The sequence below is a fragment of the Accipiter gentilis genome, chromosome 33, assembly GCF_929443795.1.
Source record: "Accipiter gentilis chromosome 33, bAccGen1.1, whole genome shotgun sequence".
Taxonomy (NCBI): domain Eukaryota; kingdom Metazoa; phylum Chordata; class Aves; order Accipitriformes; family Accipitridae; genus Astur; species Astur gentilis.
Window position 1 is genome coordinate 16,273,503 of NC_064912.1, and position 22,628 is coordinate 16,296,130.

The 22,628-nt window shown below is 42.3% G+C and overlaps 1 protein-coding gene across 3 annotated transcripts in view; it reads left to right on the forward strand.

The window, feature by feature from the left end:
* The window catches only part of FOXK1 (forkhead box K1), a 57,915-nt gene that overhangs the window by 21,373 nt on the left and 13,914 nt on the right, over window positions 1–22,628 (forward strand). For 2 of the 3 annotated variants that reach the window (XM_049791772.1, XM_049791773.1), the window contains exons 2-7: window positions 5,821–6,018; window positions 16,480–16,636; window positions 17,920–18,066; window positions 19,830–20,023; window positions 21,204–21,370; window positions 22,066–22,347. In XM_049791772.1, the coding sequence (XP_049647729.1) occupies window positions 5,821–6,018; window positions 16,480–16,636; window positions 17,920–18,066; window positions 19,830–20,023; window positions 21,204–21,370; window positions 22,066–22,347 (1,145 nt within the window). The remainder of the gene's footprint in view (window positions 1–5,820; window positions 6,019–16,479; window positions 16,637–17,919; window positions 18,067–19,829; window positions 20,024–21,203; window positions 21,371–22,065; window positions 22,348–22,628) is intronic. The other variant, XM_049791774.1, reaches the window with a different exon arrangement.

The window sequence follows — 22,628 nt, forward strand, 5'->3', positions numbered from 1 at the left end:
GTTCTGTTTCATCAAGACATGTGCAGCTGTAATTAGAGCTCTGGCTGCCCACCTTTGCTGAATCCAAGGTATTTACTGATTGTAGAGATAACTGCCTCATCCTTAGGCATTGGGCTACTGTCCCCTCACATCATAGAATCACACAATCATTTAGGTTGGAAAAGACCTTTTAAGATCATCAAGCCCAACGATTACTCTAGCACTGCCAAATCCACCACTAAACCATGCCCCAAAGTGCCACATCTACAAGTCTTAAATACCTCCAGGGATGGTGACTCCACCACTTCCCTGGGCAGCCTGTTCCAATGCTTGACAACCCTTTTGGTGAAGAAATTTTTCCTAATACCAACCGAAACCTCCGCGGCACAACTTGAGGCTATTTCCTCTTGTCCTGTTGCTTCTTATTTGGGAGAAGAGACTGACACCCACCTCACTACAACCTTCTTTCAGGTGGGTGTAGAGCGTGATAAGGTCTCCCCTCAGCCTCCTTTTCTCCAGGCTAAACAACCCCAGTTCCCTCAGCTGCTCCTCATAAGACTCATGCTCTAGACCCTTCACCAGCTTCGTTGCCCTTCTCTGGACATGCTCCAGCCCCTCAATGTCTTTCTAGTAGCGAGGGGCCCAAAACTGAACACAGTGTTCGAGGTGCAACCTTACCAGTGCCAAGTACAGGGGGACAATCACTGGCCTGGTCCTGCTGGCCACACAATTTCTGATATAGTCAGTGGCAGAGGGAAAGATTTAGATAGAGTCACTGGTGTGGTAATAGTATCTGCACGTTTAAAAAGAAAAAGTGGCAGTTGTGGCAAAGGGGGACAATGGTGCTTAACTATGTTTTTGAATGGAACCTTGGGTTTGTGTTACTGTTCTGATTCAAATTGTGAAAAGTGTTATTTTTAACAAAGCACTTCCTACAGTGTTTCTCGCTTGACCTGCACCTCGGCACTGTTTGTAACACAGATGCTACTGGTGCTTTTATACCTGCAACATTCAGGAATAACAGGATTTCATAAATTGGCAAGATAAAGTAGACAAAGGTGGTACTGACTTGCTGATGACAATGCATGTATAACAGTCTTCCAGCTTACTTTTCTGGTTATTCCCTTTTGCATAATAAACTGGAATGATGTTTATATATAACATAACACATGCTTTTATATATTGCACAAGATATATATAAACCCTGGAATGATATTTTTATGTATTTGTGTATATATATACTTTATATATATGTTTCACTTTGGCTTGTTCATTATTTGTCTTCTGCATTTTGTCACTGTGTTTTCCATGTTGTAAATATAAAAACATAAATCCAGCACACTTTCCTGTCTCCTTTTAAAAATCTTCAAATAGCCTTTTCTTGCTTTTATGCAGCAGATCTTAGCAGAAGTCATTTGATGTTGAACAGCACTCAGGGTGCTCTAACAAAGAAATTGGTGACTGTAATAGCTTCTATTGAACCTGGTACTATGTTTTGGGAAATGCATCTCCACTTCCTTTGCATCTGTGAGTAAAAGGTTCTTTGAGGAGGGGGAGAACATGTCTGCTTCTTAGAGTCATGCAGGGTATGGAGTAATTTCGTTCGGTTTTTTACGTAACCATTTTTTCCTGAAGTCTGCTTTAGGCGTGACTGTTTATGTAAAGTCTAGTGTTTCTTAGCACTTTATTTTCAGACCTTATGTAGATGAAATGCTTGTGGTCACTGTCACTGGTTCACCACATGAAGGATGCCTAATAGCATGGGTACTGTGTTGTCAGTGTGAAGAGCTTGTCCAGGAAACTTGTGGAAAATCTGTCTTGTTTAAAACAATTCTAGGAACATCTTTTATATCACTGTAACCATGTGTGGCATGTGCACTCCTCCTCTTCCCCTTGGTCTCCAATGTATATATATAGCATGCATTCACTGAGTGCTATGGAGTCTGTGAACTCAAGCATGCAGCAGGGAGCCAGCAATCCATTTTTCTTTTACTTTCTCCTTCTTGTAATCTAATAAGGCTAGAATTGTTTCTATGCAGTTTATGGAGGTTGGGGTGTGTGTGTGTGTTTTTAGTTTTAACACAAACAAAAAAACCCCTTTCTATTCTCACTGTCTTGCAAGGCATCCTAGAGAAATGGGAATTCTTTCCCACAAGGAATTGATGTATGCAACATACTATGGCTCTGTATGAGTACAATACATATGGTTTATATGGCCAGGGATTGCAGGATGTACCTGTCTGTAACAGGTTATTGAGTAAAACTCAGCAGCTTTGGAACTGAAGGAGGTTGCTTCCTGCCTGTATCAAGACTAAGAGATTTTGCAGACCATTAATGAACCCCTCTAATCAGCTGGAAATTTCAAAGGTGCTTAAAAGAGTTCCCTCTTGGGCACCCTTGGAAATACCAGTTAACTTCATTATGCTTTTTATGTTGAGTCTAATCTGTGCTTTCAGATTGATCTTCACATGATGGAAATGTTAAGCAGTAGTAGTAATTGCTATGCATCTTTGATAAGAATCATGTAACATGGATCAAATAGTATAATTCAATTTAAATAACTTGAAATATATACAGTAATCTTAAGGAATGCATGCTCTGTTCTGCTTGGGCTGTCTTGTCCTGCTTATCTTCTGTAGAAGTATAATTCTCATAGGCTTAAATCCTGCATTAATGTCCCTCACTCCTAAATAGGACTACCTGATACAATTTGAGTTTATCCTCTTTTGGTTGGAAAGAGGTTAATTAAGGGAACAATTAGAAAAGCTCATTAAAACTGCATTCAGGTTCAGTGTAATAAAAAGTGAGCTTCCTGTGACAAGATGATTCAGAATTCATGCTTTTCCCATTTCTCATTGACACAGTTCCCCAGTATTAGTGTGTGTTTGCTGATTTGAAGTAATGTCTTGGGCTGTGCTGTTGTCACTGTTTGCATTACTGTCGTCGTTGTGATAGAGACTGGAACAATAATGTTAATCCCAGGCGCTTTCTCACCCCTGAGGGAGGGGAGGAGTTTTTCAGGAACTTACAATCTATTTTGCATTGCATTTCCATTTCTTGGGTCCCAGGTTTTTACAGCACTAAAGCTAAATTCGGATAAATTACTGGCACCTTGGCTTTGCAGGCAGTGTCAATACCGGAAGCCAGCACAGACCAGGCTGCAGAAGCCTTCTAAAGCTGTGAGCAACCTTGCATATATCCACTCTCTGATTTTTCTGGGACTGGTTCCTTACAAAATGGCCATGTATGTGCTAGCTAGCATATTCTGTGAAAGCTAGTTGTATGTCCTGGGTTCTGCTTCAGCGGACTGGGAAGCCTGTCTTTCTAAAAATGAAATCACAGCAGCCTACAAATTGTTTGCTTGTGTAGTCAGCCCAACCCAGCCTGTTTCTCTTCCCTCTTTCCAATCTGAGATGCGGGTAAATCACATGGCTGCGTCGGGTGGCTTTGGGGAGGCTCTTGGGAAAAGCATTGTTAAATAGGCCTTTTCAGCACACGTTTACTGGGTTAGTTTAGACTTCATATTTCAGGTCGACTCATGGTTTTGGAAAAGTAACAGGTTTTCTTAAGATTGCCCATACCTGCCGACCGATAGGACTGCAGTGTTTTGGGTGCAGGTATTGCTGCCTTGTCTAACAGTGTTACAGCATCAGTGAGTATAGTAGAATTGAGGGGTTAGTTGCACCATCATCTGGAAGCAGTAACATGTAGGAGATGTGGATCTTGCATTACTGGGCCCTTCTGAAAGGGAAGACTTAAGTGGCAGTGGGATAGAGCTCCTTACTGGTATGCAGCTGCAGTGGGGATCTTCTGGCCTCAACAGTGCTGCAGAACTGCCTTAGGGCTCTGTGCAGTCAGGCCTGTTGAGATCAGCAGCAGGTTGGGATTGCACTGAACACTGTTAAACAAGGACTGATTTGTCCTTGACTCGGATGTTGAAAACTGCTGAGCACCTGGTGTTATAGCAAAGAATTCCATTGCTCTGTGAAAGAAAGCTCAGCTTTTCCCTGGTAAGGGCCTGAGAAATGATGAAGCTTTGCTCATACTGGTATTGAGTCTTACTTAGTTCATGTGATGCTTACTGCAAATTTATGTATTCTCTGGGTTTGGGTTTTTTCCTACAAGAAAATCCATGTAGCAGTATGAAAGCTTTAAATCCAGAGTAGTGGTTCAACTGCCTCGCTTCAGGTCCATCTCAGTAAGCTGTGTGCCTGCTGCTGGCAGACATTGCAAGGCACAGACACTCTGCTGCTTTGAATTGTGTGTTTGTATTGAGTCTGCAGGGAATCGTGTTTAGAAGGGTTAGATAAACACAATTAGGCTGCATTGCCAGCAATGATGTTCTTATTTAATGCATTAATGAGTGCAGGTGGCAGGACCTCTGAAGTGAATTAAATGCAGTGCAAACTCCTGCTGTATGTAGCAGAGCCATTGTAAGTCCAAGCTGCTGAATGCTGAGCCAGCTCATTTGAGAGATGAGGTGGGAGATAGGAATGAGCTTCTGATGCCTGAATGATAATTTTATACTCTTCACGGCAGGTTTCTGAACATTACAGCAGAACTAGCTTGTGCAGAAGAACCAAGAGCAAGAGAGTATGTTTTTAGAGCTGTAACAGGATGTTTCTCTGCATTTCTATTGATAGCAGCATTAAGATAAGGTGGTCACAAATACAGATTTACTTGCTCGCCACCTTGTTCTGTTACCTGGCAGGATTCAATAATGCACTGGTTAAATGAATTATGTTCAGCCTACACCAGCACTTACAGTACTAGAATAACACTGCCCGAGTCCCTTCATTTCCTTCTATAGGCAAGATGCTGGAAGCCAGCACAATTAGTGTGCTCTGCTGGCCTTTCCCACGGTGAAACCTGGTTTTTATTTCCTGCTGCTTTAACCTTAGTATCAGTGAAATGATCCCTGGAAAGCTTGTATTGATTGCACATTATTGTCTAATTAAAGCACAATAAGAAGAATTGCAGAACACTCACTCTTACAGCCCTGTGCCTATTGCAGATACTATAAATTAGAAAGCTTTCTGTTCAAATATGGAAAATGTCAGTGCTTGCTTCCTTTTGAATTTCCCAGCATCTCCTGGAGGCTATACTTGTAGGTGAGTGATTTCCCCCTCCCCCCCTCCTAAATAACAATGGGAAAGAAGTGTTATTTAGAGAAGAAATGAGGCACTGTAGGCTTGCAGGGGCCTTGTTCTGACCCTGCTAGCTATAACCCATGTTGTCCAAAGGGAGGCACTGCTAAATTAATGTATTTTAATCTGAAACCTGCTAGATGATCCTTTAGCATCATGTGCAGAGATATAAATGGGTATTAGTTATACAATATGTAGAGGCCAGTCTTTAAATAGCACTTTCTTCTTACCTGGAGGCTGTTTGTTGCTCTGTCTGGGTTTTATGGCTTTCTTCCTCCATGTTGCTTGTTGTTTGATTCTTTCTAGTAACTTGTATCTTCCGGAGTTATGTGCAAGGAGCTAATAAAAGATAAATCCGAGTCCTTGATATAGCAGGAACCCAAGAGTTTGTCATTATGGTTCTGCATCTTGCTTAGTCATTGATTGAATACATGGCCTTGGGGAAATCACTTAACTTACCCAAACCTTCAGCTTGCATCTGATCACTAGGTGATATATGATACACTATGATACATTTACAGAGATTTATGAATGATCAGTAATTCTGCACAGGACACTGGGCAGAAATATGCTGTAGAGAATGGTGGACTTCCGTGCTATGAATGAATTAATGATTCACCAGTTGCATACAAAAACACTTAAATATGTTTAGTATCACGTGTGAAACTGACTTTTCCCTTTCTTTCCCTTACAGATGTACTTTCCGATTCCCTAGCACGGTTATAAAGATCCAGTTCACATCTTTATACCATAAAGAGGAAGCAAAAGAGGAAGCCTCATCGCCTCCCCTTCGGCCACTTTACCCTCAAATATCGCCTCTGAAGATTCACATCCCGGAGCCGGATCTCCGGAGTGTGGTCAGTCCCCTCCCATCCCCCACAGGCACTATCAGGTAAGATGTTAACTATCCAAAGTGTCCTTTCTGGAAACTCCATCTGTGTTTTCTGGCATCAGTCTGTCAGCTGTGTTTTGTTTGGTATACTTGGTGCATATGAAATGCCCCATTAAAAATAACTAGTTAAATAAATATCTGGTGTTCAAAATTATGGAAGGCTGCTAAAAACTGTTATGGTGGCTGGAAGTTGAGCAGAAGAGTTTTGTTTAAGAGCTCAAAGGGTTCGGGGGGGAACTTGAGTGTTAGTTTCACACTATAGAGTTACTAGTCTGGCAGTGGAATTAAAAATATCTATGAAGAGCTACCTATATGCATGGAGAAAAGCAAGCAAGCAAATACTTTCTATGTTAAGATTGCCTGGTTTATTTTTATCTCAAAAATATTCTGTTGTTTCTGGGTAGTGCTGGTGTTATCTGAACTTAGGGACAAGGGTGGCCATTGGCACGTGGTTTCCTCGGAATAGAAGGAAATGGGGATAGGATGCTGACCACGTACTGAGGGGCTATAGCAACCTGAATGTATATCTGTGTGAGTATCTGGTTTTGTAAATTGCCTGATTCATGAATGTGCAATAGAAATAACCTGAACATGAAGTTACTGTCTGGAATATTTTCTTTCTTTCTTTCTCAGCAAAGAGTTGATGTTAGGGAGTTGCAGTGTAATCTCTTTTAACATTAAAGCTGTTACTTGAAGTATAGTAAATTTTATAAAGTAAAGTAGACTCATGGTATAGGATGATGTATTAGAGTTTTAAAGCCTGCAGGGCCTCAGAATAGCAAGAGTGTACCTGGTAATAGCAATAGCCTTTGGTTTGTTTTCTTGTCTATACATTTGTAAAAAGGTATAATACACAAACATCTTCTGATAGTTAGCACTAATTCAGTGAGTAGTATTCAAATTTACATGGCTGAGAATTACTTCAGTGTCACAATGAAGCCAGTTTTGTTTTGCATAGGTCTGGAGGTGCTTGCTTGTTTGGGTTTTTCCACCAGTCTTGCAGAGCTGCACAGATGTGCAGTGCAGATACTCTAGAAAGAGGGGGCTGGAGGTAGCTGTGGTTTTAGCCCTCTGTTCAGGCCCTGCTTTTAGTTTATATTTAACCTTCCCTTTTTAGATGAAGCTTGTTGCTGGGAGGGGAGGGGAATGGTTTCTTTGCCAACATATGGTAGTTAGTTTCCATTCAGTCATCTTGCGCAAAGCAGCACAGTGTGGTTTGTGTTACTAACGGAGGCTGTATCTTTTGACTCTGGCATATGCCTGCAACTGATATTTGACTCCCCAAGAATGTTTCTTTTGCATAAGGAGAAAGTGGAAATAGTAGCATTGAATTGTGCTCAGCCCCTAACAGTGTGTTTACTAAGGATGATTAATGATTGCATCCGTTTGTCTTGAGCAGAAGCTAATCCAGCCAAGTCTTCAGAAAACCTCAAAAGACATCTGAGGTTTCACTTGCCAAACCCCTTTCGTTTCCGAGTTCCTCTTACAAAGGAGGGGCTGACACGTTTGTAAACATCCCTGATGAGCCCCTTCAACCTTCCCCTCACCCCTGGCAGGGTCTTGCAGCTCTCATACCCTGTGGGCCAGGCTTTGGGAAGTGATTTGGGTGTTTCTGCCTGAGAAAGAAGGGAATGCTCTTTGGGGAGCATGTAGCTATGCATTCTGGCCATCTGGCTTTCAGGGCAGCTCTCTGCTATCTTGGTGGCTTCACAGTGGTGGGTGAGGCTGGCACAGTGTCCTCTCCCCCTTCCCAAGGGCAGGGCTGGGAGGGCTGGCAGGGGCACAGCATGGGACCCACACCCGGCTCCCATCTCTGGCTTTGGGAGGTGGTTGCATGAGCTGGGCTCTCCTCCTCCCTCTCCCCCTTCTAGTATTTACTTTCCTAATTTGGTGTGTTTGCCTCGCTCCTCCCTGATTGGCCCATGGAAAATTATTGCAGTTTGGAAATCCTGGGCAGGGTGAAATTTCCTTTCTGGAAAGTGGCTCCTGGCCCCCTTTTCCTGCTTCTGTCCCGGTGCAGGGCAGGGGCTGTACCTGTGCTCCCACTGCCAGATCCAGCCCTGCCCTCCTGACCCCCGGCCCTGCTCTGCCTCCCTGTTTACATTGCAGCTTGCTTCCCTGCAGGTTCCCCCCTGCAAGCTTCTGGGTTTGTTCCAGCCTATTTATTTTCCCTCTGCAAAGTGCACCGCCTAGAGAGGGAATGAGCTTTAGTTAAACAAAACCAAACCTGCCACCCTCAGCAGCTTTGCAAAGCAAGATTCCTGCTTGCTCCTAGGGAGAAATGTGTCCACTGTTGTCTTAGCTAGGTATTTTATCTCCAGGAGGGGCCGTTTGTAGATGTGTTTTGAATGCTGTTGTACAGCTTTAAGGGAAAATGTTGGTTGGCAGCATGCTGTGAGGCTTACACACAGGCATGGCTTATTTCTTCCTGCTTTGAGTTCAAAATTCCTTTTTAAAAAGTCAGACTTGCATGTTCCAAAAAGGAAAAGGCCACTGTGGTTGTAAGAAATTGGTAGAAACAGTCTGCCATTTTACACCACGTAAGAAAGGACAGAGTAGCACCAAATCTCAGTAGATTCAAGGCATTGAAAAGCTGTGTGAAAGCCATGTGTAGTTTGGTTAAATTCAGCTCTGCCTGCTGGGAGATATAACTGATTCATAACTTAAGGAGTTAAGGGACGGTCTTCTGGTACATGGCTTTAAGGTTCTGCAGCTTGGATTTGGAGGATCCTCTTTGGGTGACACTGGTGATAGGAAGTTGCTCACCTATGCTACAAACACTTAGCTTTGCCTGGTTTCGCTGTAAGTCCATGATTTGTGTATGAATGTGACTCCATAAATGTGTTGCAATCTAGTCCCCAGAGCGGCTTGTGCTTGGATTATAAACAGATCCACAGGGAGAAGGTGTGATGTAGGAGCCTATTCCTGGTCTCAAAGTGATGCCAAGTTGGAGTTTAGGTTTACAGTATTTAGTTTTCCTTTTATTATCTTCCAGTTGGTGTTAATGACCCTGTAGTATTACCTTAACTCAGTTTTCCAAATAGCATCTCTTTCCAGCCCTGCCCCTCAGGGTTGTTTTTTTTTTAGTATTGATGAAGATGAAATTATTTCTCTGTACCTGCTTCCCTATTCTAAACAGCAATTATGTTCTCACTGATAAATATTTAAAAAAGCTACAATAAAGAAATATTAAATGCTGTACTATGGAGGTTAGTATCATTATTCATGTTTTACAGCTGCTACTTCTGGCTTATCTCTGCACCAGAATGACTGGGTTTGAACACTTTGTCTTGTTTGTTTTTTCACTGAAAGGGCATGGATAGTTAGCTCACATACACAGTCTTTATCAGCAAAAAAAGAAAAAATAAAATTCTTTGACATGGAGGAGGAAGAGCCCTCAGAGCCCTGTGACAACCATTGTTTGGAAAGTGTCTGGTGAGGTTCTGTGCTAATAGCTAAACTGGTATATATTTGTGTGTGGACCCCAATTTGTACTTTAATTGTTAGTACTTAATGTGCCTACCCATGTTTGGCCATTGCTAGAAGGGTCGATACATAGTTTACGATGAATTTAATGGTATGAATAATGAAAGATCAGCTGGTATCCTTCTGCATCTTCTATTTTATAAGCTTGATGTGAGCTGAATTGCCATGGTTTCATAAGCTATATTCTTTAAACCTTTTTTCCTTATTTTCACTAGGCAAATTTAGTTCAGTAACACATTGCATGCTCTGATAGTGGAATTACTGAAGCCTGCACTCTAGGAACTGCAGTTATCATGGCTTAGCCACCAACTTGTTTTGTGGCCTTTAACAGGTCATTTAAATTCATTGTCTGATTTTTATGCATGTATAGTGTAATTACTACTTTCCAAGAGTGTGTAGTAGATAAATTATGTATCGAGCTTTTATTCCATAAAGCATGATAGACTGTGTGGGTGTGAGCTGTGTTATAGTAGACGTGCAAATGCTGGCTATGCTTTGATTCAGACTTGGCTTGGAAAAAGGGAGTGCTTTCTAATAGGCTCTAGGACAGCCATACGACACTGTTTCAGAACACTTGGGATTGGATTTAATCTGAACTTGCACATTTCCTCTAAGGTATGTAGTGGGAAGCTGAATGAACCCTGACTTCAGTGGATGCGTTCACTCACTGGAACAGGATGCATAAATATTGCCTGCTCTATTTCATTCAGGCTTTCCTTCTTCCTGTAGCACTATTAGCCATTTAACTGAAGAGCCGGTGAAGAGCTCCAAGGCAGGCTTTTTGCAGGCTCTTTTGCATTGTCTCGGTTATCCATTACTTCCTGCATTCAGGCAGAATATACAGCTCGGGTAACTCCCACAATTGGACAGACTAGTGATTATTTTTAATCACCCTTGTCTCCAAACCACAAGCCAACTAGCGTGATGCATATACATCACATAAGAAAAGCAACAATCTGTACTGGGCTTGGGAGTTCCTACGCATGTTTATTTCAGATAATGGACCATGTGCTAGAGGAGATGTGCCAAGCCATGTGCTGGAGGAAAGGTTGCAGATGTCACCAGCTATATGAGCACTTCCTCTTCCCCTGAAAATGTTCACTGAATTCACGGTCGGAGTGAGCTCACTTCCTTTTGAAGAGGGGAGCCACTGGAGCACAGACAAGTAATAAGAATTTCAACCTTTGCGGGTAGCTGACTTTCACTGTGGCTTGTTCAACAGCTTTGTTTCTCTTCGGTGTTAAGCAGGCAGGGTAGCTCTCAGATTTTTCCTTTCACATCAAAATCCAGCTTGGTTTGGCAGTCTCACCGCTTGTGATTGTTTCTGAAACCTGTCTGAAACATGCAACGTGCAAGGACTTGCCTTTCTTTGAGTTACAGTGTTGGGGCTAGGCTGGGGAAGGAGAGAGTGGCAGAGGCTTCTCACCCATTATCACTGATTGGTGTATCATGGAAATGCTCGTTTCACAAGCTGAAGTGCTGTACTTTGACCTGATTCTCTCTTATTGTGTGTAAAAAGTGTCCCTGTGTCTTTTGGTGCCCCTTCTTGCAGACTCATGAAATGAAATACAGGGGTATTCTGAGGTTTGTGGTATTTGTTGAACTATAGTCCTTGTGTGCAGGGCAATGCACCTGCAATTTGCATTTGAGGAGACTGAGGAAGATTTTAAGAAATGGGGACTCTCCCTTTGTATTCAGTAGGGGCTTAAAAAAAATTGCCTATTCAGACAGGAATCTGTATATTGGCAATGTTGCCAAGGTTTTAACTCCTATCACTGCTATGTCTCTTGTACCTGCTTCACAAATGCCACTTAAGCGTTTTTCAAAGGCACTGCCTATGTGCATACCATATCCTAAACGACAAAGTCGAAGAGATGGGATTTTTCCTCCTTAGCACCAAGTCAAGTGAATAATTTTATGTGGGATCCCAGGTAATCTTTCCTCTTTGTCATAGAGGGGTATGTGCTTTATCCATATACCTGGCTTAAATTAAGCCCCTATAACTTGATCCCTACAGATATAATTCATGCAGAAAAGGATCAAATTAAGTAATAGGGCAACTTCCCTGCATTTTCCTACTGCCCCTCCTTCTGGGGAGATTGGCACTGCAGTTTGGGAGTGTTTCTGTTCCCAGTTTGTTCATAGACTTGTAATACGACAGTAAATAAATAATTTAACCACTTGTTGCTTCATTTTTATTTTTTTCTTCCCAGTTTGTAGAATGTAGCTAGTATTGAGAGAGTCTGGAAGTTTTTGCATAAGAATCTCTATATGTGCTCAGGCACCAGAACCCTCTAGCCCAGTATTCTGCCTTAGATGGGTATCTTTGGGGTAATATAAGAACACAGAAAACAGAGTAATGCTAACTTAAGTGCAGTCTGCCTCCACCTTTTTCTTGGATCAGGGACTGCCTCAGAGCAGGGACTTCCTGACCATCTATCTGATAAAGCCCTTGATGGATTCCCTGTCTTCCTCTTTTGCCCAAGAATTTGTATAATGGCCTTTTGCATTCACATAAACTTTTAGCATCAGCCCTGTCCTACAGCATGTGCTTCCACAGTGTAACTACAAACATAAAAGCACTTTCTCTTGTTTTGGACATGCTACTTAGTTTCATTTTGTGTTCACCATCTCTTGTATTGGAAGAGGCCAGGAGCTGAACGTGTCCTCTTGGGTTTATTTTTATAGGCTCTGTCACCTTGCACCTCAGCTTCTGTCTTAAACTATTTGTCTCCTTTATGGAATCCGTTCTGTATCTCTGATCATCCTAGTTGTCCCTATCAGTACCTTCTCTGGATCTGCTGTATCTTTTTTTTGAAATGAGAAGAGACAAGGAACACACAGCATCCTGGGTATGGACGCACCATGCACACAGTGGTACATCCTATTTTTTGCACTCTGATTCTTTAGTTAAAGCAAACCGATTTTGGACATTCCAGCACAAATGCAGTAAGTTGTACGTATTCTCTAATAGCTGGCATTTAAAGACTTAATTGTTGCTAGAAAGTGCTGTGAACTTGAGAAGCTAGATTCTTGTTGGCAGGAGTTGAAAGTGAATCATGATGCTACAAAGACCTGTTACGTTTTCAATAGCCAGAAGTTAACCCCTGTGTTTAAAAGGCATTCTGCCTGTTACATGGGTGAATGTATTGCAGGCACTTCATTCAGCCCTCATCTTTCTGGCATTCCAGCTGAAGAAGGGTTAAGTATTAAATGGAAAACATGCTGCAAAGGACCAATATGATTCAGCACGTGGTTGTAGTCTGATTCTGAAGCCGACTCCCAGCATGGTATTTGGGGAACTGCAGCTCAATGGCTGCCTGTAGTCAGTGTTTCAAGTTGAGATGCTGAATCCTCAGTGGATATCAAACATCTTTGGGACTGGGGGCATTAACCATGGTGCTACGGGATTAAGACTGGGTAACTGCAGCTGGTTTGCTTACGTGCTCTGTGTGTCTTTTCAATGGTATAAAACACTTGCTTCCTCTCCAGAATGTTCTCTTCTGTAACAGACAAGCTTAACCCAAATTAGCTTGGGTTGCTTGTAAGCTAAGATTGTCTGCATGGACAGTAAGCATGGATCACTGCAGTAAGTTAGGATGTCTGAGACCTGGGTGAAATTGCAGATCTAGCTATGCTTTTTTCAGTAAAAGTTCATAGTATCAAAATGGATCAAGTTATTGCCAAGTATTGATGCAATATTAATATCCAGCAAATCGTAATCACTGTCCCCACACTTGATTTTTGGTTTATAGCACAAACAGGTGTTTGTAGGGAGAAGTCTCTTTGTTCCCTAATATTTTTAAAGGGGGTGTGAGTGCATGCAAGCATCCCTGGCCGGCCCCCAGCTTTGGGTGGTGAGGAGAATTCCAGGAACTCCAGGAAACTGATGTCACTGCATTGTGTTTGCTTGTTTTCTTTTGACTGCACTAATGTTTAATTTTAACTTAACCCTCAAAGGGGTATTTTTAGTAAACCTGTTTCTTCACTCTCTGTCCCGTGTTGGGGGGAGAACAGACTGTGTCTCCTTGCTTTTTTTCCAGTAGTCAGCTCTTTCTCCCTTCCCTCTGAAAAGCTCTCTTATGATTGACTGAGAGCTTGAACACTTAGCACTGTGTGTTACCCTGTCTCTTTGCATGGAGCGGCTAAAAGTTCCTGTTTGATCTGTACCCGTGTCTCTTGATTCAAACATTGATCCAGGCTGAAAGGAAGCAGGTCTACCTGGACAAAAGTGCTCCATTCTGGTAAAAGAATAATACCTCTTCCAAATCCTGGGCTACTGCTGTGGCTGTCCCAAGCAACAGATCCTTCTTTAGGGGTCTATCATGTTCTTCAGTGACTATCTACTGGGAGAGGCCGGCTTTCTAAAAGTTAACAACACTTTAGGTTGGAGATCACAGCCCTGCAGGGTAAGGGTTTCTCCCTTTGTTTGTTTGGTTTTCTTTCTTTTTTCTTTTTTTTTTTAAAGCAAGAGATCATGCTTAAAACTCATTATCAACCTCAGAAGCTAAAATTTGAACAGTAAAAACTGGACTACTTGCTCTGCTGATCTTGAAGAAGCTAATCAATTCTTGTATCTGAACTGGATGGGACAATCTTTGAAGCCATACTAGTTTTTTTCGTTTGGGTTTTTTGTTGTTTTTTTAAAAAAAAGTGAAGAAATACAACTCTGTGCAGAGCATGGATTTACTGAAGAACTTTTCTCTCTTCTGTATCTTTGACCTGAGTTTTGGCTACTGCCTCTGTCGCTTGCTGTTCATGTATTTCTGCAAAGAACAAAATCAGAAAACTCTGTTTCATCCTATTCCATACCTCGTCCGTGTGTTACAATAATTGTTCGGGTGCCAAACATAAAGATAAAAAGAATTGCTGTGGTTTTGGTTTTTCATTGTTTCATGTATGAAAATGGCTTTCATTTGTAATTATCTACACATTATAGGAAGTGTATGTGGAGAAGCTATTGAAAAATGACAGCAGAATAATTAAATTCACACCAGCTCCCCATGTGAATACGAAGACATCAAGAGTGTCTTCTGTGGTTTAGTATTATCCACTTCCAAAGTGGGCTCAAAGCATGGAATAATGAACTTTGGTTCATCTTCCTGCACAAACAGGTCTCTGCTTTTTGAAAGACTAGGTAAGAAATGCCTTTATTTCTGGAAAAGGGAGATTTATACATATTGACTCATCAACATCATATACGCTGTACCTCTTGAAAGCTGCACCTCCTGCTGTGCTTCTGAACAGCATCACCCATTAATGCCAAGGACTATCAATGGGTCCTGAAAGGGTTATCAGGTGCCGTGCAACACTTTGGCTAGTATATGGGAGATGGGTGAGGTTGGGTTTCCTATTGCAAACTTCTGTTGTGGCTCAGTATTTCTGTTGCCCTTTCCCTCTCCTCTGCTCCCCCCCATCCTGTAATTCACTTTTAAAAGAAATCAGTCTCAGTTGTGCTGAGTTCAGCACTGCAGCCATTTGCAAAGACACCACAAGGAGAAGCAGCACTTCTCATTTACAGGCTGGACTGTGGTAGGAAACAGTCATTCCTTACACTGTCAGATTGCTTATGCACCGAAGGTGTTGCCCATTGAGCAGACAAGGGTTGTCACACTGTTTCCCTTATGTCTGCATGTGTACATGTGTGTGTGGGAAGCTGTTTAGACAGTCACCTTTTCGAGGAAGGGACCATGTTCTGTGTTTTTTGTGCAGCATTTAGTACAGTGTTCTGAATGTCAGTTACTGCATTTATTTGTGTCAGGGTTAGCACTGCTATTGGGCATTTGACTGGTAAGAGGATTGTTTATGCCAGTTTTACTGAATTCTGGTTCCCAGCTGTGGGCTTCAATTTGCATCTTTTCGTACAATCTGAACTGCTTGTTTTGCTATGTAAATCTTCTGTGTATTGTTTTGCTTTTTTGTTCACTGTTTCTTTGCTCTTATGTAGAAGACATGTAATCCTGGGATTTGGCTGTGCGTCATGCTGCTCTGTCATTGCACCCCTTAATGCCAGAGAGCACAGAACAGAGGAAAGACGGAGAAAGGGAACTTCAGATTCCCAGACTCATCCTTTTCCTCTTGTCCTTTCAACCCCACAAATCAAGGATATGTGATCCCTAGACAAGCCTTTCTGATTAGTTCTCATCTTGTAGCACTGACTTCTGTGTGCCAAGTGGTGCTGCAAATTATAGCCACCTTTTATTTGTTTGTAGCTTTATATCAGCTTTAGCATGGCTTTTCTGCTCAGTAGTTGTTCCTGTAATGCCATCTTGTGGTGGCCCTGGGACCCTAAATGTGTCTTTTCCCCATGCTAGCCAAAGCTCATGAGTGAGCTACCTTCTGTGTTGTATACTGGTGATTGCAGCTCCCTTTTGTTAGCTGCATTTGCTTGCTGTTGAATCAAGGAAATGCCTGTCTCTAGCTGTGTGGCACTGATTAGGGTATGATTTTTCTGAAGCTTGGGTGTTGTATTAGACAGGGACCTTCATGGCAGATGCCTGCACTGGATATTTTAACTGTGATACTGTAAAAGAACATGGCCCATATCTGTTAGAAGGATTGATTAAATATTACCTGTCTTATAAGGAGAGTGGTGTGTTGATTGTTCACAAGTTACAAAAGCGTGCTATTATTTAGTTAAGTGTTCATCCCTGATACAGTGTATGTTGTTTTAAGTTCCTCATTGTTTTAAGTGCTTCTTTAAACACAGAGTTGTTTAATACTTTTAGACTCTGCTGTCTTGGGATTGCAGAAAGCAGGGGGGGTGTGTCAGGATTTTGTAGATATACCAGTTTTATCTCTTGACAGTTGCTTTTCTAAATCTGTCTGTGCTTTGGGTAAGCCACAGGCAAAAAGTCCAGTGCATATCTGCTTCTCAGTGACCTGGGAACTTTACTGTACCTTAGAGAGTAAGAACTATGTGTCTTGTTAATAAATGAAGTAACAAATAACTGTATTTCCTTTTTGCCTCTCCAGTGTTCCCAACTCTTGCCCAGCCAGTCCACGTGGTGCTGGATCCTCAGGATATCGTTTTGTTCACAACATTACCTCGGATCTGCAGCTGGCAGCAGAGTATGCCGCAAAAGCAGCATCAGAACAGCAGGCAGATGCATCTGGCGGGGACAGCCCAAAGGTTCAGAGAAACATTACTTACCCAGCAGTGCTCACTGGGAGGCTTATTAAGACCTGGCAGTTTATTGCCAGTGCTAGATATAGTTAAAAGGGGTCTAAGAATACCCTGGCTGTAAGGGAGCTGTATACAGCATCCTCCAGGGTTTTGAGACCATGCCTTCCAACCAGCGTCTTATTAGTGGTAGATGATAGATCTGCTTGCTTAGCTGCCCAAAATGTATTCAAGCCATTCACTAAAATGGTTAGGCGAGAAGAATTTTTTTGCTTGTTTGATAAATCAAGAACGCATAAAGAAGTGCATTAAAATTCAGAGTCATGTGTTCTCCTTTTAATTAATGGTATTTTTCAAAACACAGTTGAAGAAAGGGGAAGCAGGGAAAGAAACCAGATCCTTGCCATGAGAAATCTGTAGTCTGACTTTAAAACAAACACGAAGGCCTGTCGAGCAAGCGTTAAATGAGGAGAGTAGCAAGTGGAATTTAGATTAAAAAATAACTTGGTTATAATGATAAAATTTAATTTTGGTGAGCTGATCTTCAGATCAAAGTTAAAGGTCTATATCCAAAACCACCTGATTTGGGATTGGGTGGAGAAGCACAATACTAGATGGCTTTTTTTGTAGACTGAATTCTCCCTTGAGACAAGAAGGGCTGTTCTTGATGGAGTAATATGAAGAGCTGGGAATATGAGATCTGGCAAACAGATTAAAGTTCCTAGAATGAAACAAATCCTGCTCGAGAGGGGAAGGGGCAAGATCAAGTTTCATGTTGGGCTTGTTGCTGGGAGGAGAGCTGATGGCATACTTGCGTGAGACCTTTCTAACAAAGTGTAGTTGTAGCTGGGTGGAATTGAAGGCTTTAGTTTCATGAATGCTGAAAGCAGTGAATGTACCCTACACCCTCTTAACTCTTTGCTACCAATTGCTTGTCCTGATCCGATTCCTTGTGCCTGATATAAGCGCATGTGGTGAATTCAGTGGGGAATGGAATCAGATTAAAGTTAGCTTTTATGTGTGTGTTTGTGGGGAGAGGGAAGGAGATACTTTAATCTGGCTCAGTCCTATAGTCTTTTTTGCACAATAATGCTTGTGCTAAATTGGGAGGTAGCAGTATAAAAACAGGAGTGAAAGGGAAGAGGGTGATGCTGCTCCTAGTTGCCCCTGATGCTCTCTTAACATCTGTGAAAACTACAGCCCAATGTGCTTTTTTAGTTTGGGTTGTTGGTACACTCCAGTGTAGGAATTATCTGTTCATGACTACATTTCTGTTTTTTTTTTTTCCTTAGGATGAGTCCAAGCCACCCTATTCTTATGCTCAGCTAATTGTGCAGGCTATATCTTCAGCACAGGATAGGCAATTAACACTAAGTGGGATCTATGCCCACATTACCAAGCATTATCCATATTACAGGACTGCTGACAAAGGCTGGCAGGTGAGTTCTTGACACTGACAAGCTTTTAAACTACTTTGACAGGGCTTATCTGCTTTGAAATGTATTTATTAAAGATTTGGAGCACTGGGAATGGAGCTGCTTTGACTATTCCCAGAGTGAATTTGTTTAATGTAAGATAACTAGTTTGTGGGTGATTAGGGTTTTTTAAATGCTTTCTAGGGCAATGTAGTGTGTTACTATTGGGCTCTTTGCTTTCTGAAACCCTTTTGATGCTGTAGTCATGTGTCTTTGGTTTTTGTTTTTTATTCTTCCACATCCTTGCTCTCAGTCATTCCTCTGCCCAGATACTTGCCTGAATCTTGCTTAATCCTTCCCCTTGTCTTTGGCATGATCTGTCCAAGCAGAAGATGCCAGCATAAAACTGAGGTTCCAGTTTTTAATCATAACACCTTAAATAATCACAGATGTTTTGTTTTCTCATTGTATCAACTGTGTTGCCTAAGTCACAGTTTGCAAGTTTTGAATCTCAGAATGGGAACTTGGGGAATTTCGAGTCTGTGCCTTCCTTGTGGTATTAAAGGAAATCTGACCAGCTTCATAGGAGAGTTTGGATGTAGTTAACACATGCTAAATCAAGCTTAAATGTTCACTTGAGGGCTGCTTTCTGAGTTCCAGAAACCTCAGCTCCACCTGCTTTCAGACTTTTTCTTGGCATCGCACCTCTGAAATGGGTGTTGTCATTTGAATATAATATACTAATACAGCTGGAAAGACTCTTGCAGCTGCTGATTTCATTGTGTTCAACTGGCAGGAGCAGTACTGCTTGGTGCACTTTGAGTACAGTTGGAATAAATACATTTCTGACTCCCTGGCTTTTCCCTGCAGTTCTAATTAATTGTGGAATTCACTTCCTGCCTTAACCTGCTCGGCAGAGTTGTACTTTGTGAACCACTTGCTGCGTCCTGCTTCAAAGAGAGCTGCATTTCAGTGGAGGCTGAAGTTGTCTTTTCCCCTCCCCTACCAGTGGCATTGTAAGGCTTCATTCACTTGTGAAGAGCTTGTCTAAAGCTGCTACAAAAGCTCTTGTTTTGTTTTGAAAGTGGAAAAGGAATGAGCTTGTGCACACCTGGGCTGTCTGAGCCTTTCCCCTAGCCCAAAAGGCAGCACTACACCCAGTGAGAAGTGGGCTTTTGCAGTGAAAAGGATAAATAGTTTTGTCAACATCTGGAGAGCCATACAGTGCTAGACTAGTGCCACATAGATAATGGATTCTCCTTAAGAGACAGCTGTCTGAGGGCATGTTGGCTGGCTTGCACTATGATTACCGTGAGATGCAGTGTCCTTTAGGGCATGTTTGGGCACCCCAGTGATCGTTTGGCAGGTAAGCAGTTAGCACAGGCTCAGGCATTTATTTTTTTTCTGCTTGCCTAGAATAAAGCCTGTCTTTTCAGAGAGTTCTGATGTGGTTTACTGTGATTTCCCCATGTCTCGGCAAAAGCTCTGCTTTCATTGCTTTCCACAGAAAAGTCACTGCACTGCCTTGCTCCAGATGTATTTAAGTGATGGTGTAGTACCAAGCAAACCCATCTTTCAGCATGGTTGGTAGAAACTGACACATTTCTCCAGGTTTTCTCTTGCAGTTCTCCTGTGCCTTTGGAGCTGTGAGTTGACTTGTTTCTGTCTTCAACACTGATTCTGGCAGTGTGGATTTTGTTTTTCCAAGCTGTATGGCAAAATCCATTTGTCTTTGTTATATGTTTCCTCATGGTAAAATAATCATCTCATTCTTCTGCTTCCTGCAGAATTCCATTCGGCACAACCTCTCCTTGAACCGTTACTTTATTAAAGTCCCACGCTCCCAGGAGGAGCCTGGAAAAGGCTCCTTTTGGCGAATTGACCCTGCCTCTGAAGCCAAACTAGTAGAGCAAGCATTCAGAAAACGAAGGCAAAGAGGAGTGTCCTGCTTCCGAACACCTTTTGGGCCTCTCTCCTCCAGGTAACTTCAACTTCCTCTAATCTCTGTGCCAAACTCATTACAAAAAAACAAAAACTTCTCCTGAAGTACAGTGAGCAAACTTTACTTCTGTTTATAGTTGGAGTAGTAACGTAGTTAGATACTCCTGAGGCATAATCTGAAAATTGTTCTGACTTCTTAAGTGTTTACCAAAAAAAAAAAAAAAAAAAAAAAAAAATCCAGAACCAAACTACAAAAATGCATCAAATAACATATCTGTTTTGGCATCATTTCAAAGAAATTCAAAGCACTTATCACTGGAGTGAGTGTTTTCAGACGCCAATCTCTCATTTCAGGAAAGCTGTGTTTAGATGTAGATTAGATCATAGTGGGAATAACTTTAGTGGTATTTAAAACACTCTCCTATAGGGAAGATCAGGTTGATCGTGGTTGACAGCAGTGAAGCAATGCGGGGTGTTCTGTGTAGCTGCTCTAGTCGGCGGTGTAACTGCAAAAGAGGAGCTGTGTGCAATGACATCTTTCTCTGAGCCCTGAAGCTGTGAGGATAAGACTTGCAATTCAACACTAACAGGAGCAGTTTCATGTAATGTTCCTCCCACCCCTTTTCTTTTCTCTGTTAAAATGGGGAAACAGGAAGAAAGGTTTTCAGCTGATCAGCTGCTCTGTCTTGTTTGTCGTTAAAGTGTACAATTCCTAATGTGTTTGGCCATGTGGAACCAGAGGTGGGGAACCAGGTGGCTGGGGAGGGAGACAACGGGGAGAAGGGGGAGCAACTGCTCTGTAACCATATGCAGGGCCAGATACTTTCATCTACGTTATATTCTACGTTGCATCTTCCTTCTTCTCCCCATCAAAAACTGACAAATATCCTTTGAGAATGGCCTGAAATCATAAAACTGATCTGAACATGAGGCACTTGCAGCTTCTCTGTCAGCAGTGGTTCTTAAAATGAAATGTTAAGTGTACTCTGAAGGGTCCAGTTTCCTTCAGCAGGGAACAATATGACAGTATTTGGTGCTAGAGCATTTGTGAGGGTACTGTGTACCTTTCAACTCTTCCCACAAAGACTGCAGTGGGTAGTGTGGAAGAAAGGCTGTCCTTCTGCTAGAGAATCCTGTACTGGAGATAATTCTTGGTCTCTGCTGCTGTCTTGTGGTTGAAATGCATCTATGCTCACCAACACTATGTTCTGGTGTTTCAGGAGCGCTCCTGCCTCCCCTACTCACCCTGGCCTGCTGTCCCCTCACTCTAGTGGCCTACAGACTCCAGAGTGCCTGTCACGGGAGGGCTCACCCATTCCACATGATCACGACTTTGGGTCAAAGTTAGCCTCAGTTCCAGAGTATCGGTATTCACAGAGTGCACCTGGTGAGTAGCTCTTGTTTCACAGAGGGTGACTGTTCAATTGTACCAGATGCCACACTGAGGACACCGCAGGAATGCTTCTGCAAGGGCATTACTGAAGGATCTAGGTCTCTCTTTCCACTTCATTGTTAGAGACTGATGATGCATATGCAACTTCAGACCATTTTCTTACTAGCCTTTGGATGAGGGCAGGAGATAAAGGAATGTGTAGAAACACATGAGCTAACCTTGAACTAGGTGGCTCTGAAGAGCTGACAGTAGAGTAGCCATGGTAGTGTGTAGCTTGCTCACACTAATTTACTTCTGGATAAGATTGGCTTGGCTATGCAGAGCTCTGTGGTGCTGTGGCCGGAGCCTTGGTAAGTTAAGCCCTGATAAGTATCTGCTTGTCAGCTGTGCTGTAACTGGTGTGATGTGTTCCTGGTGAAATTGGAAGGCAAAGCTTATTAAGTAAAGCTTTTTTTTTTTTGCTTATTGTGGCTTTTGTTCACAGAAATGTGCTCAGATGGCAAGTAAGGTTTTTGTAAGTTAGGAAAGAGAAGATTGAAGGTGGTATTTTTGAAGCCTTATTTTTTGTTCCCTACCCCAACTCTTGCCAGTGCTGAAGGACTGAGTATTGCAGATTAGAAATGCATAGGTGAAATGAATGGAGGCCTTTTTGCCTCTCCTATTAATGTATGCTTCTCTCTTCTCTTTAGGATCTCCAGTCAGTGCCCAGCCAGTGATAATGGCTGTTCCTCCCCGACCATCTACCCTGGTGGCAAAACCAGTCGCGTATATGCCAGCATCAATAGTGACTTCTCAACAGCCTTCATGCCATGCAATTCACGTAGTTCAACAAGCTCCCACTGTTACAATGGTCCGAGTGGTGACCTCCTCTGCAAACTCTGCAAATGGATACATCCTCACAAATCAGGGCACAGCAGGAGGAGCTCATGAAGCTGCAGGAGCAGTGTTGGACTTAGCTGGTGACCACCGAGGTAGCTTTTCACCTCCCTTGCTACTTTGCTAATAAGTCTTGAGCAGGCTTTGGGGGGGTGGGTGGTCAAACTGTTCACTCACTGTGTGCTTAGCCCTTAATAAAAGATGTTTCTCTTAAACCAAATAAGCTCATCCATTTGTCTCCACCAGTGAGCAGGACAACTGTGTTCCCTTGTCTCCTGTGGGGAACAAATCTAACAGACTTTGGAGACTGAAAAAACATGCAGTGCTTTAAGGATGTATATTGTCACCAATAACAATACCATGCCTGTGTATTGGT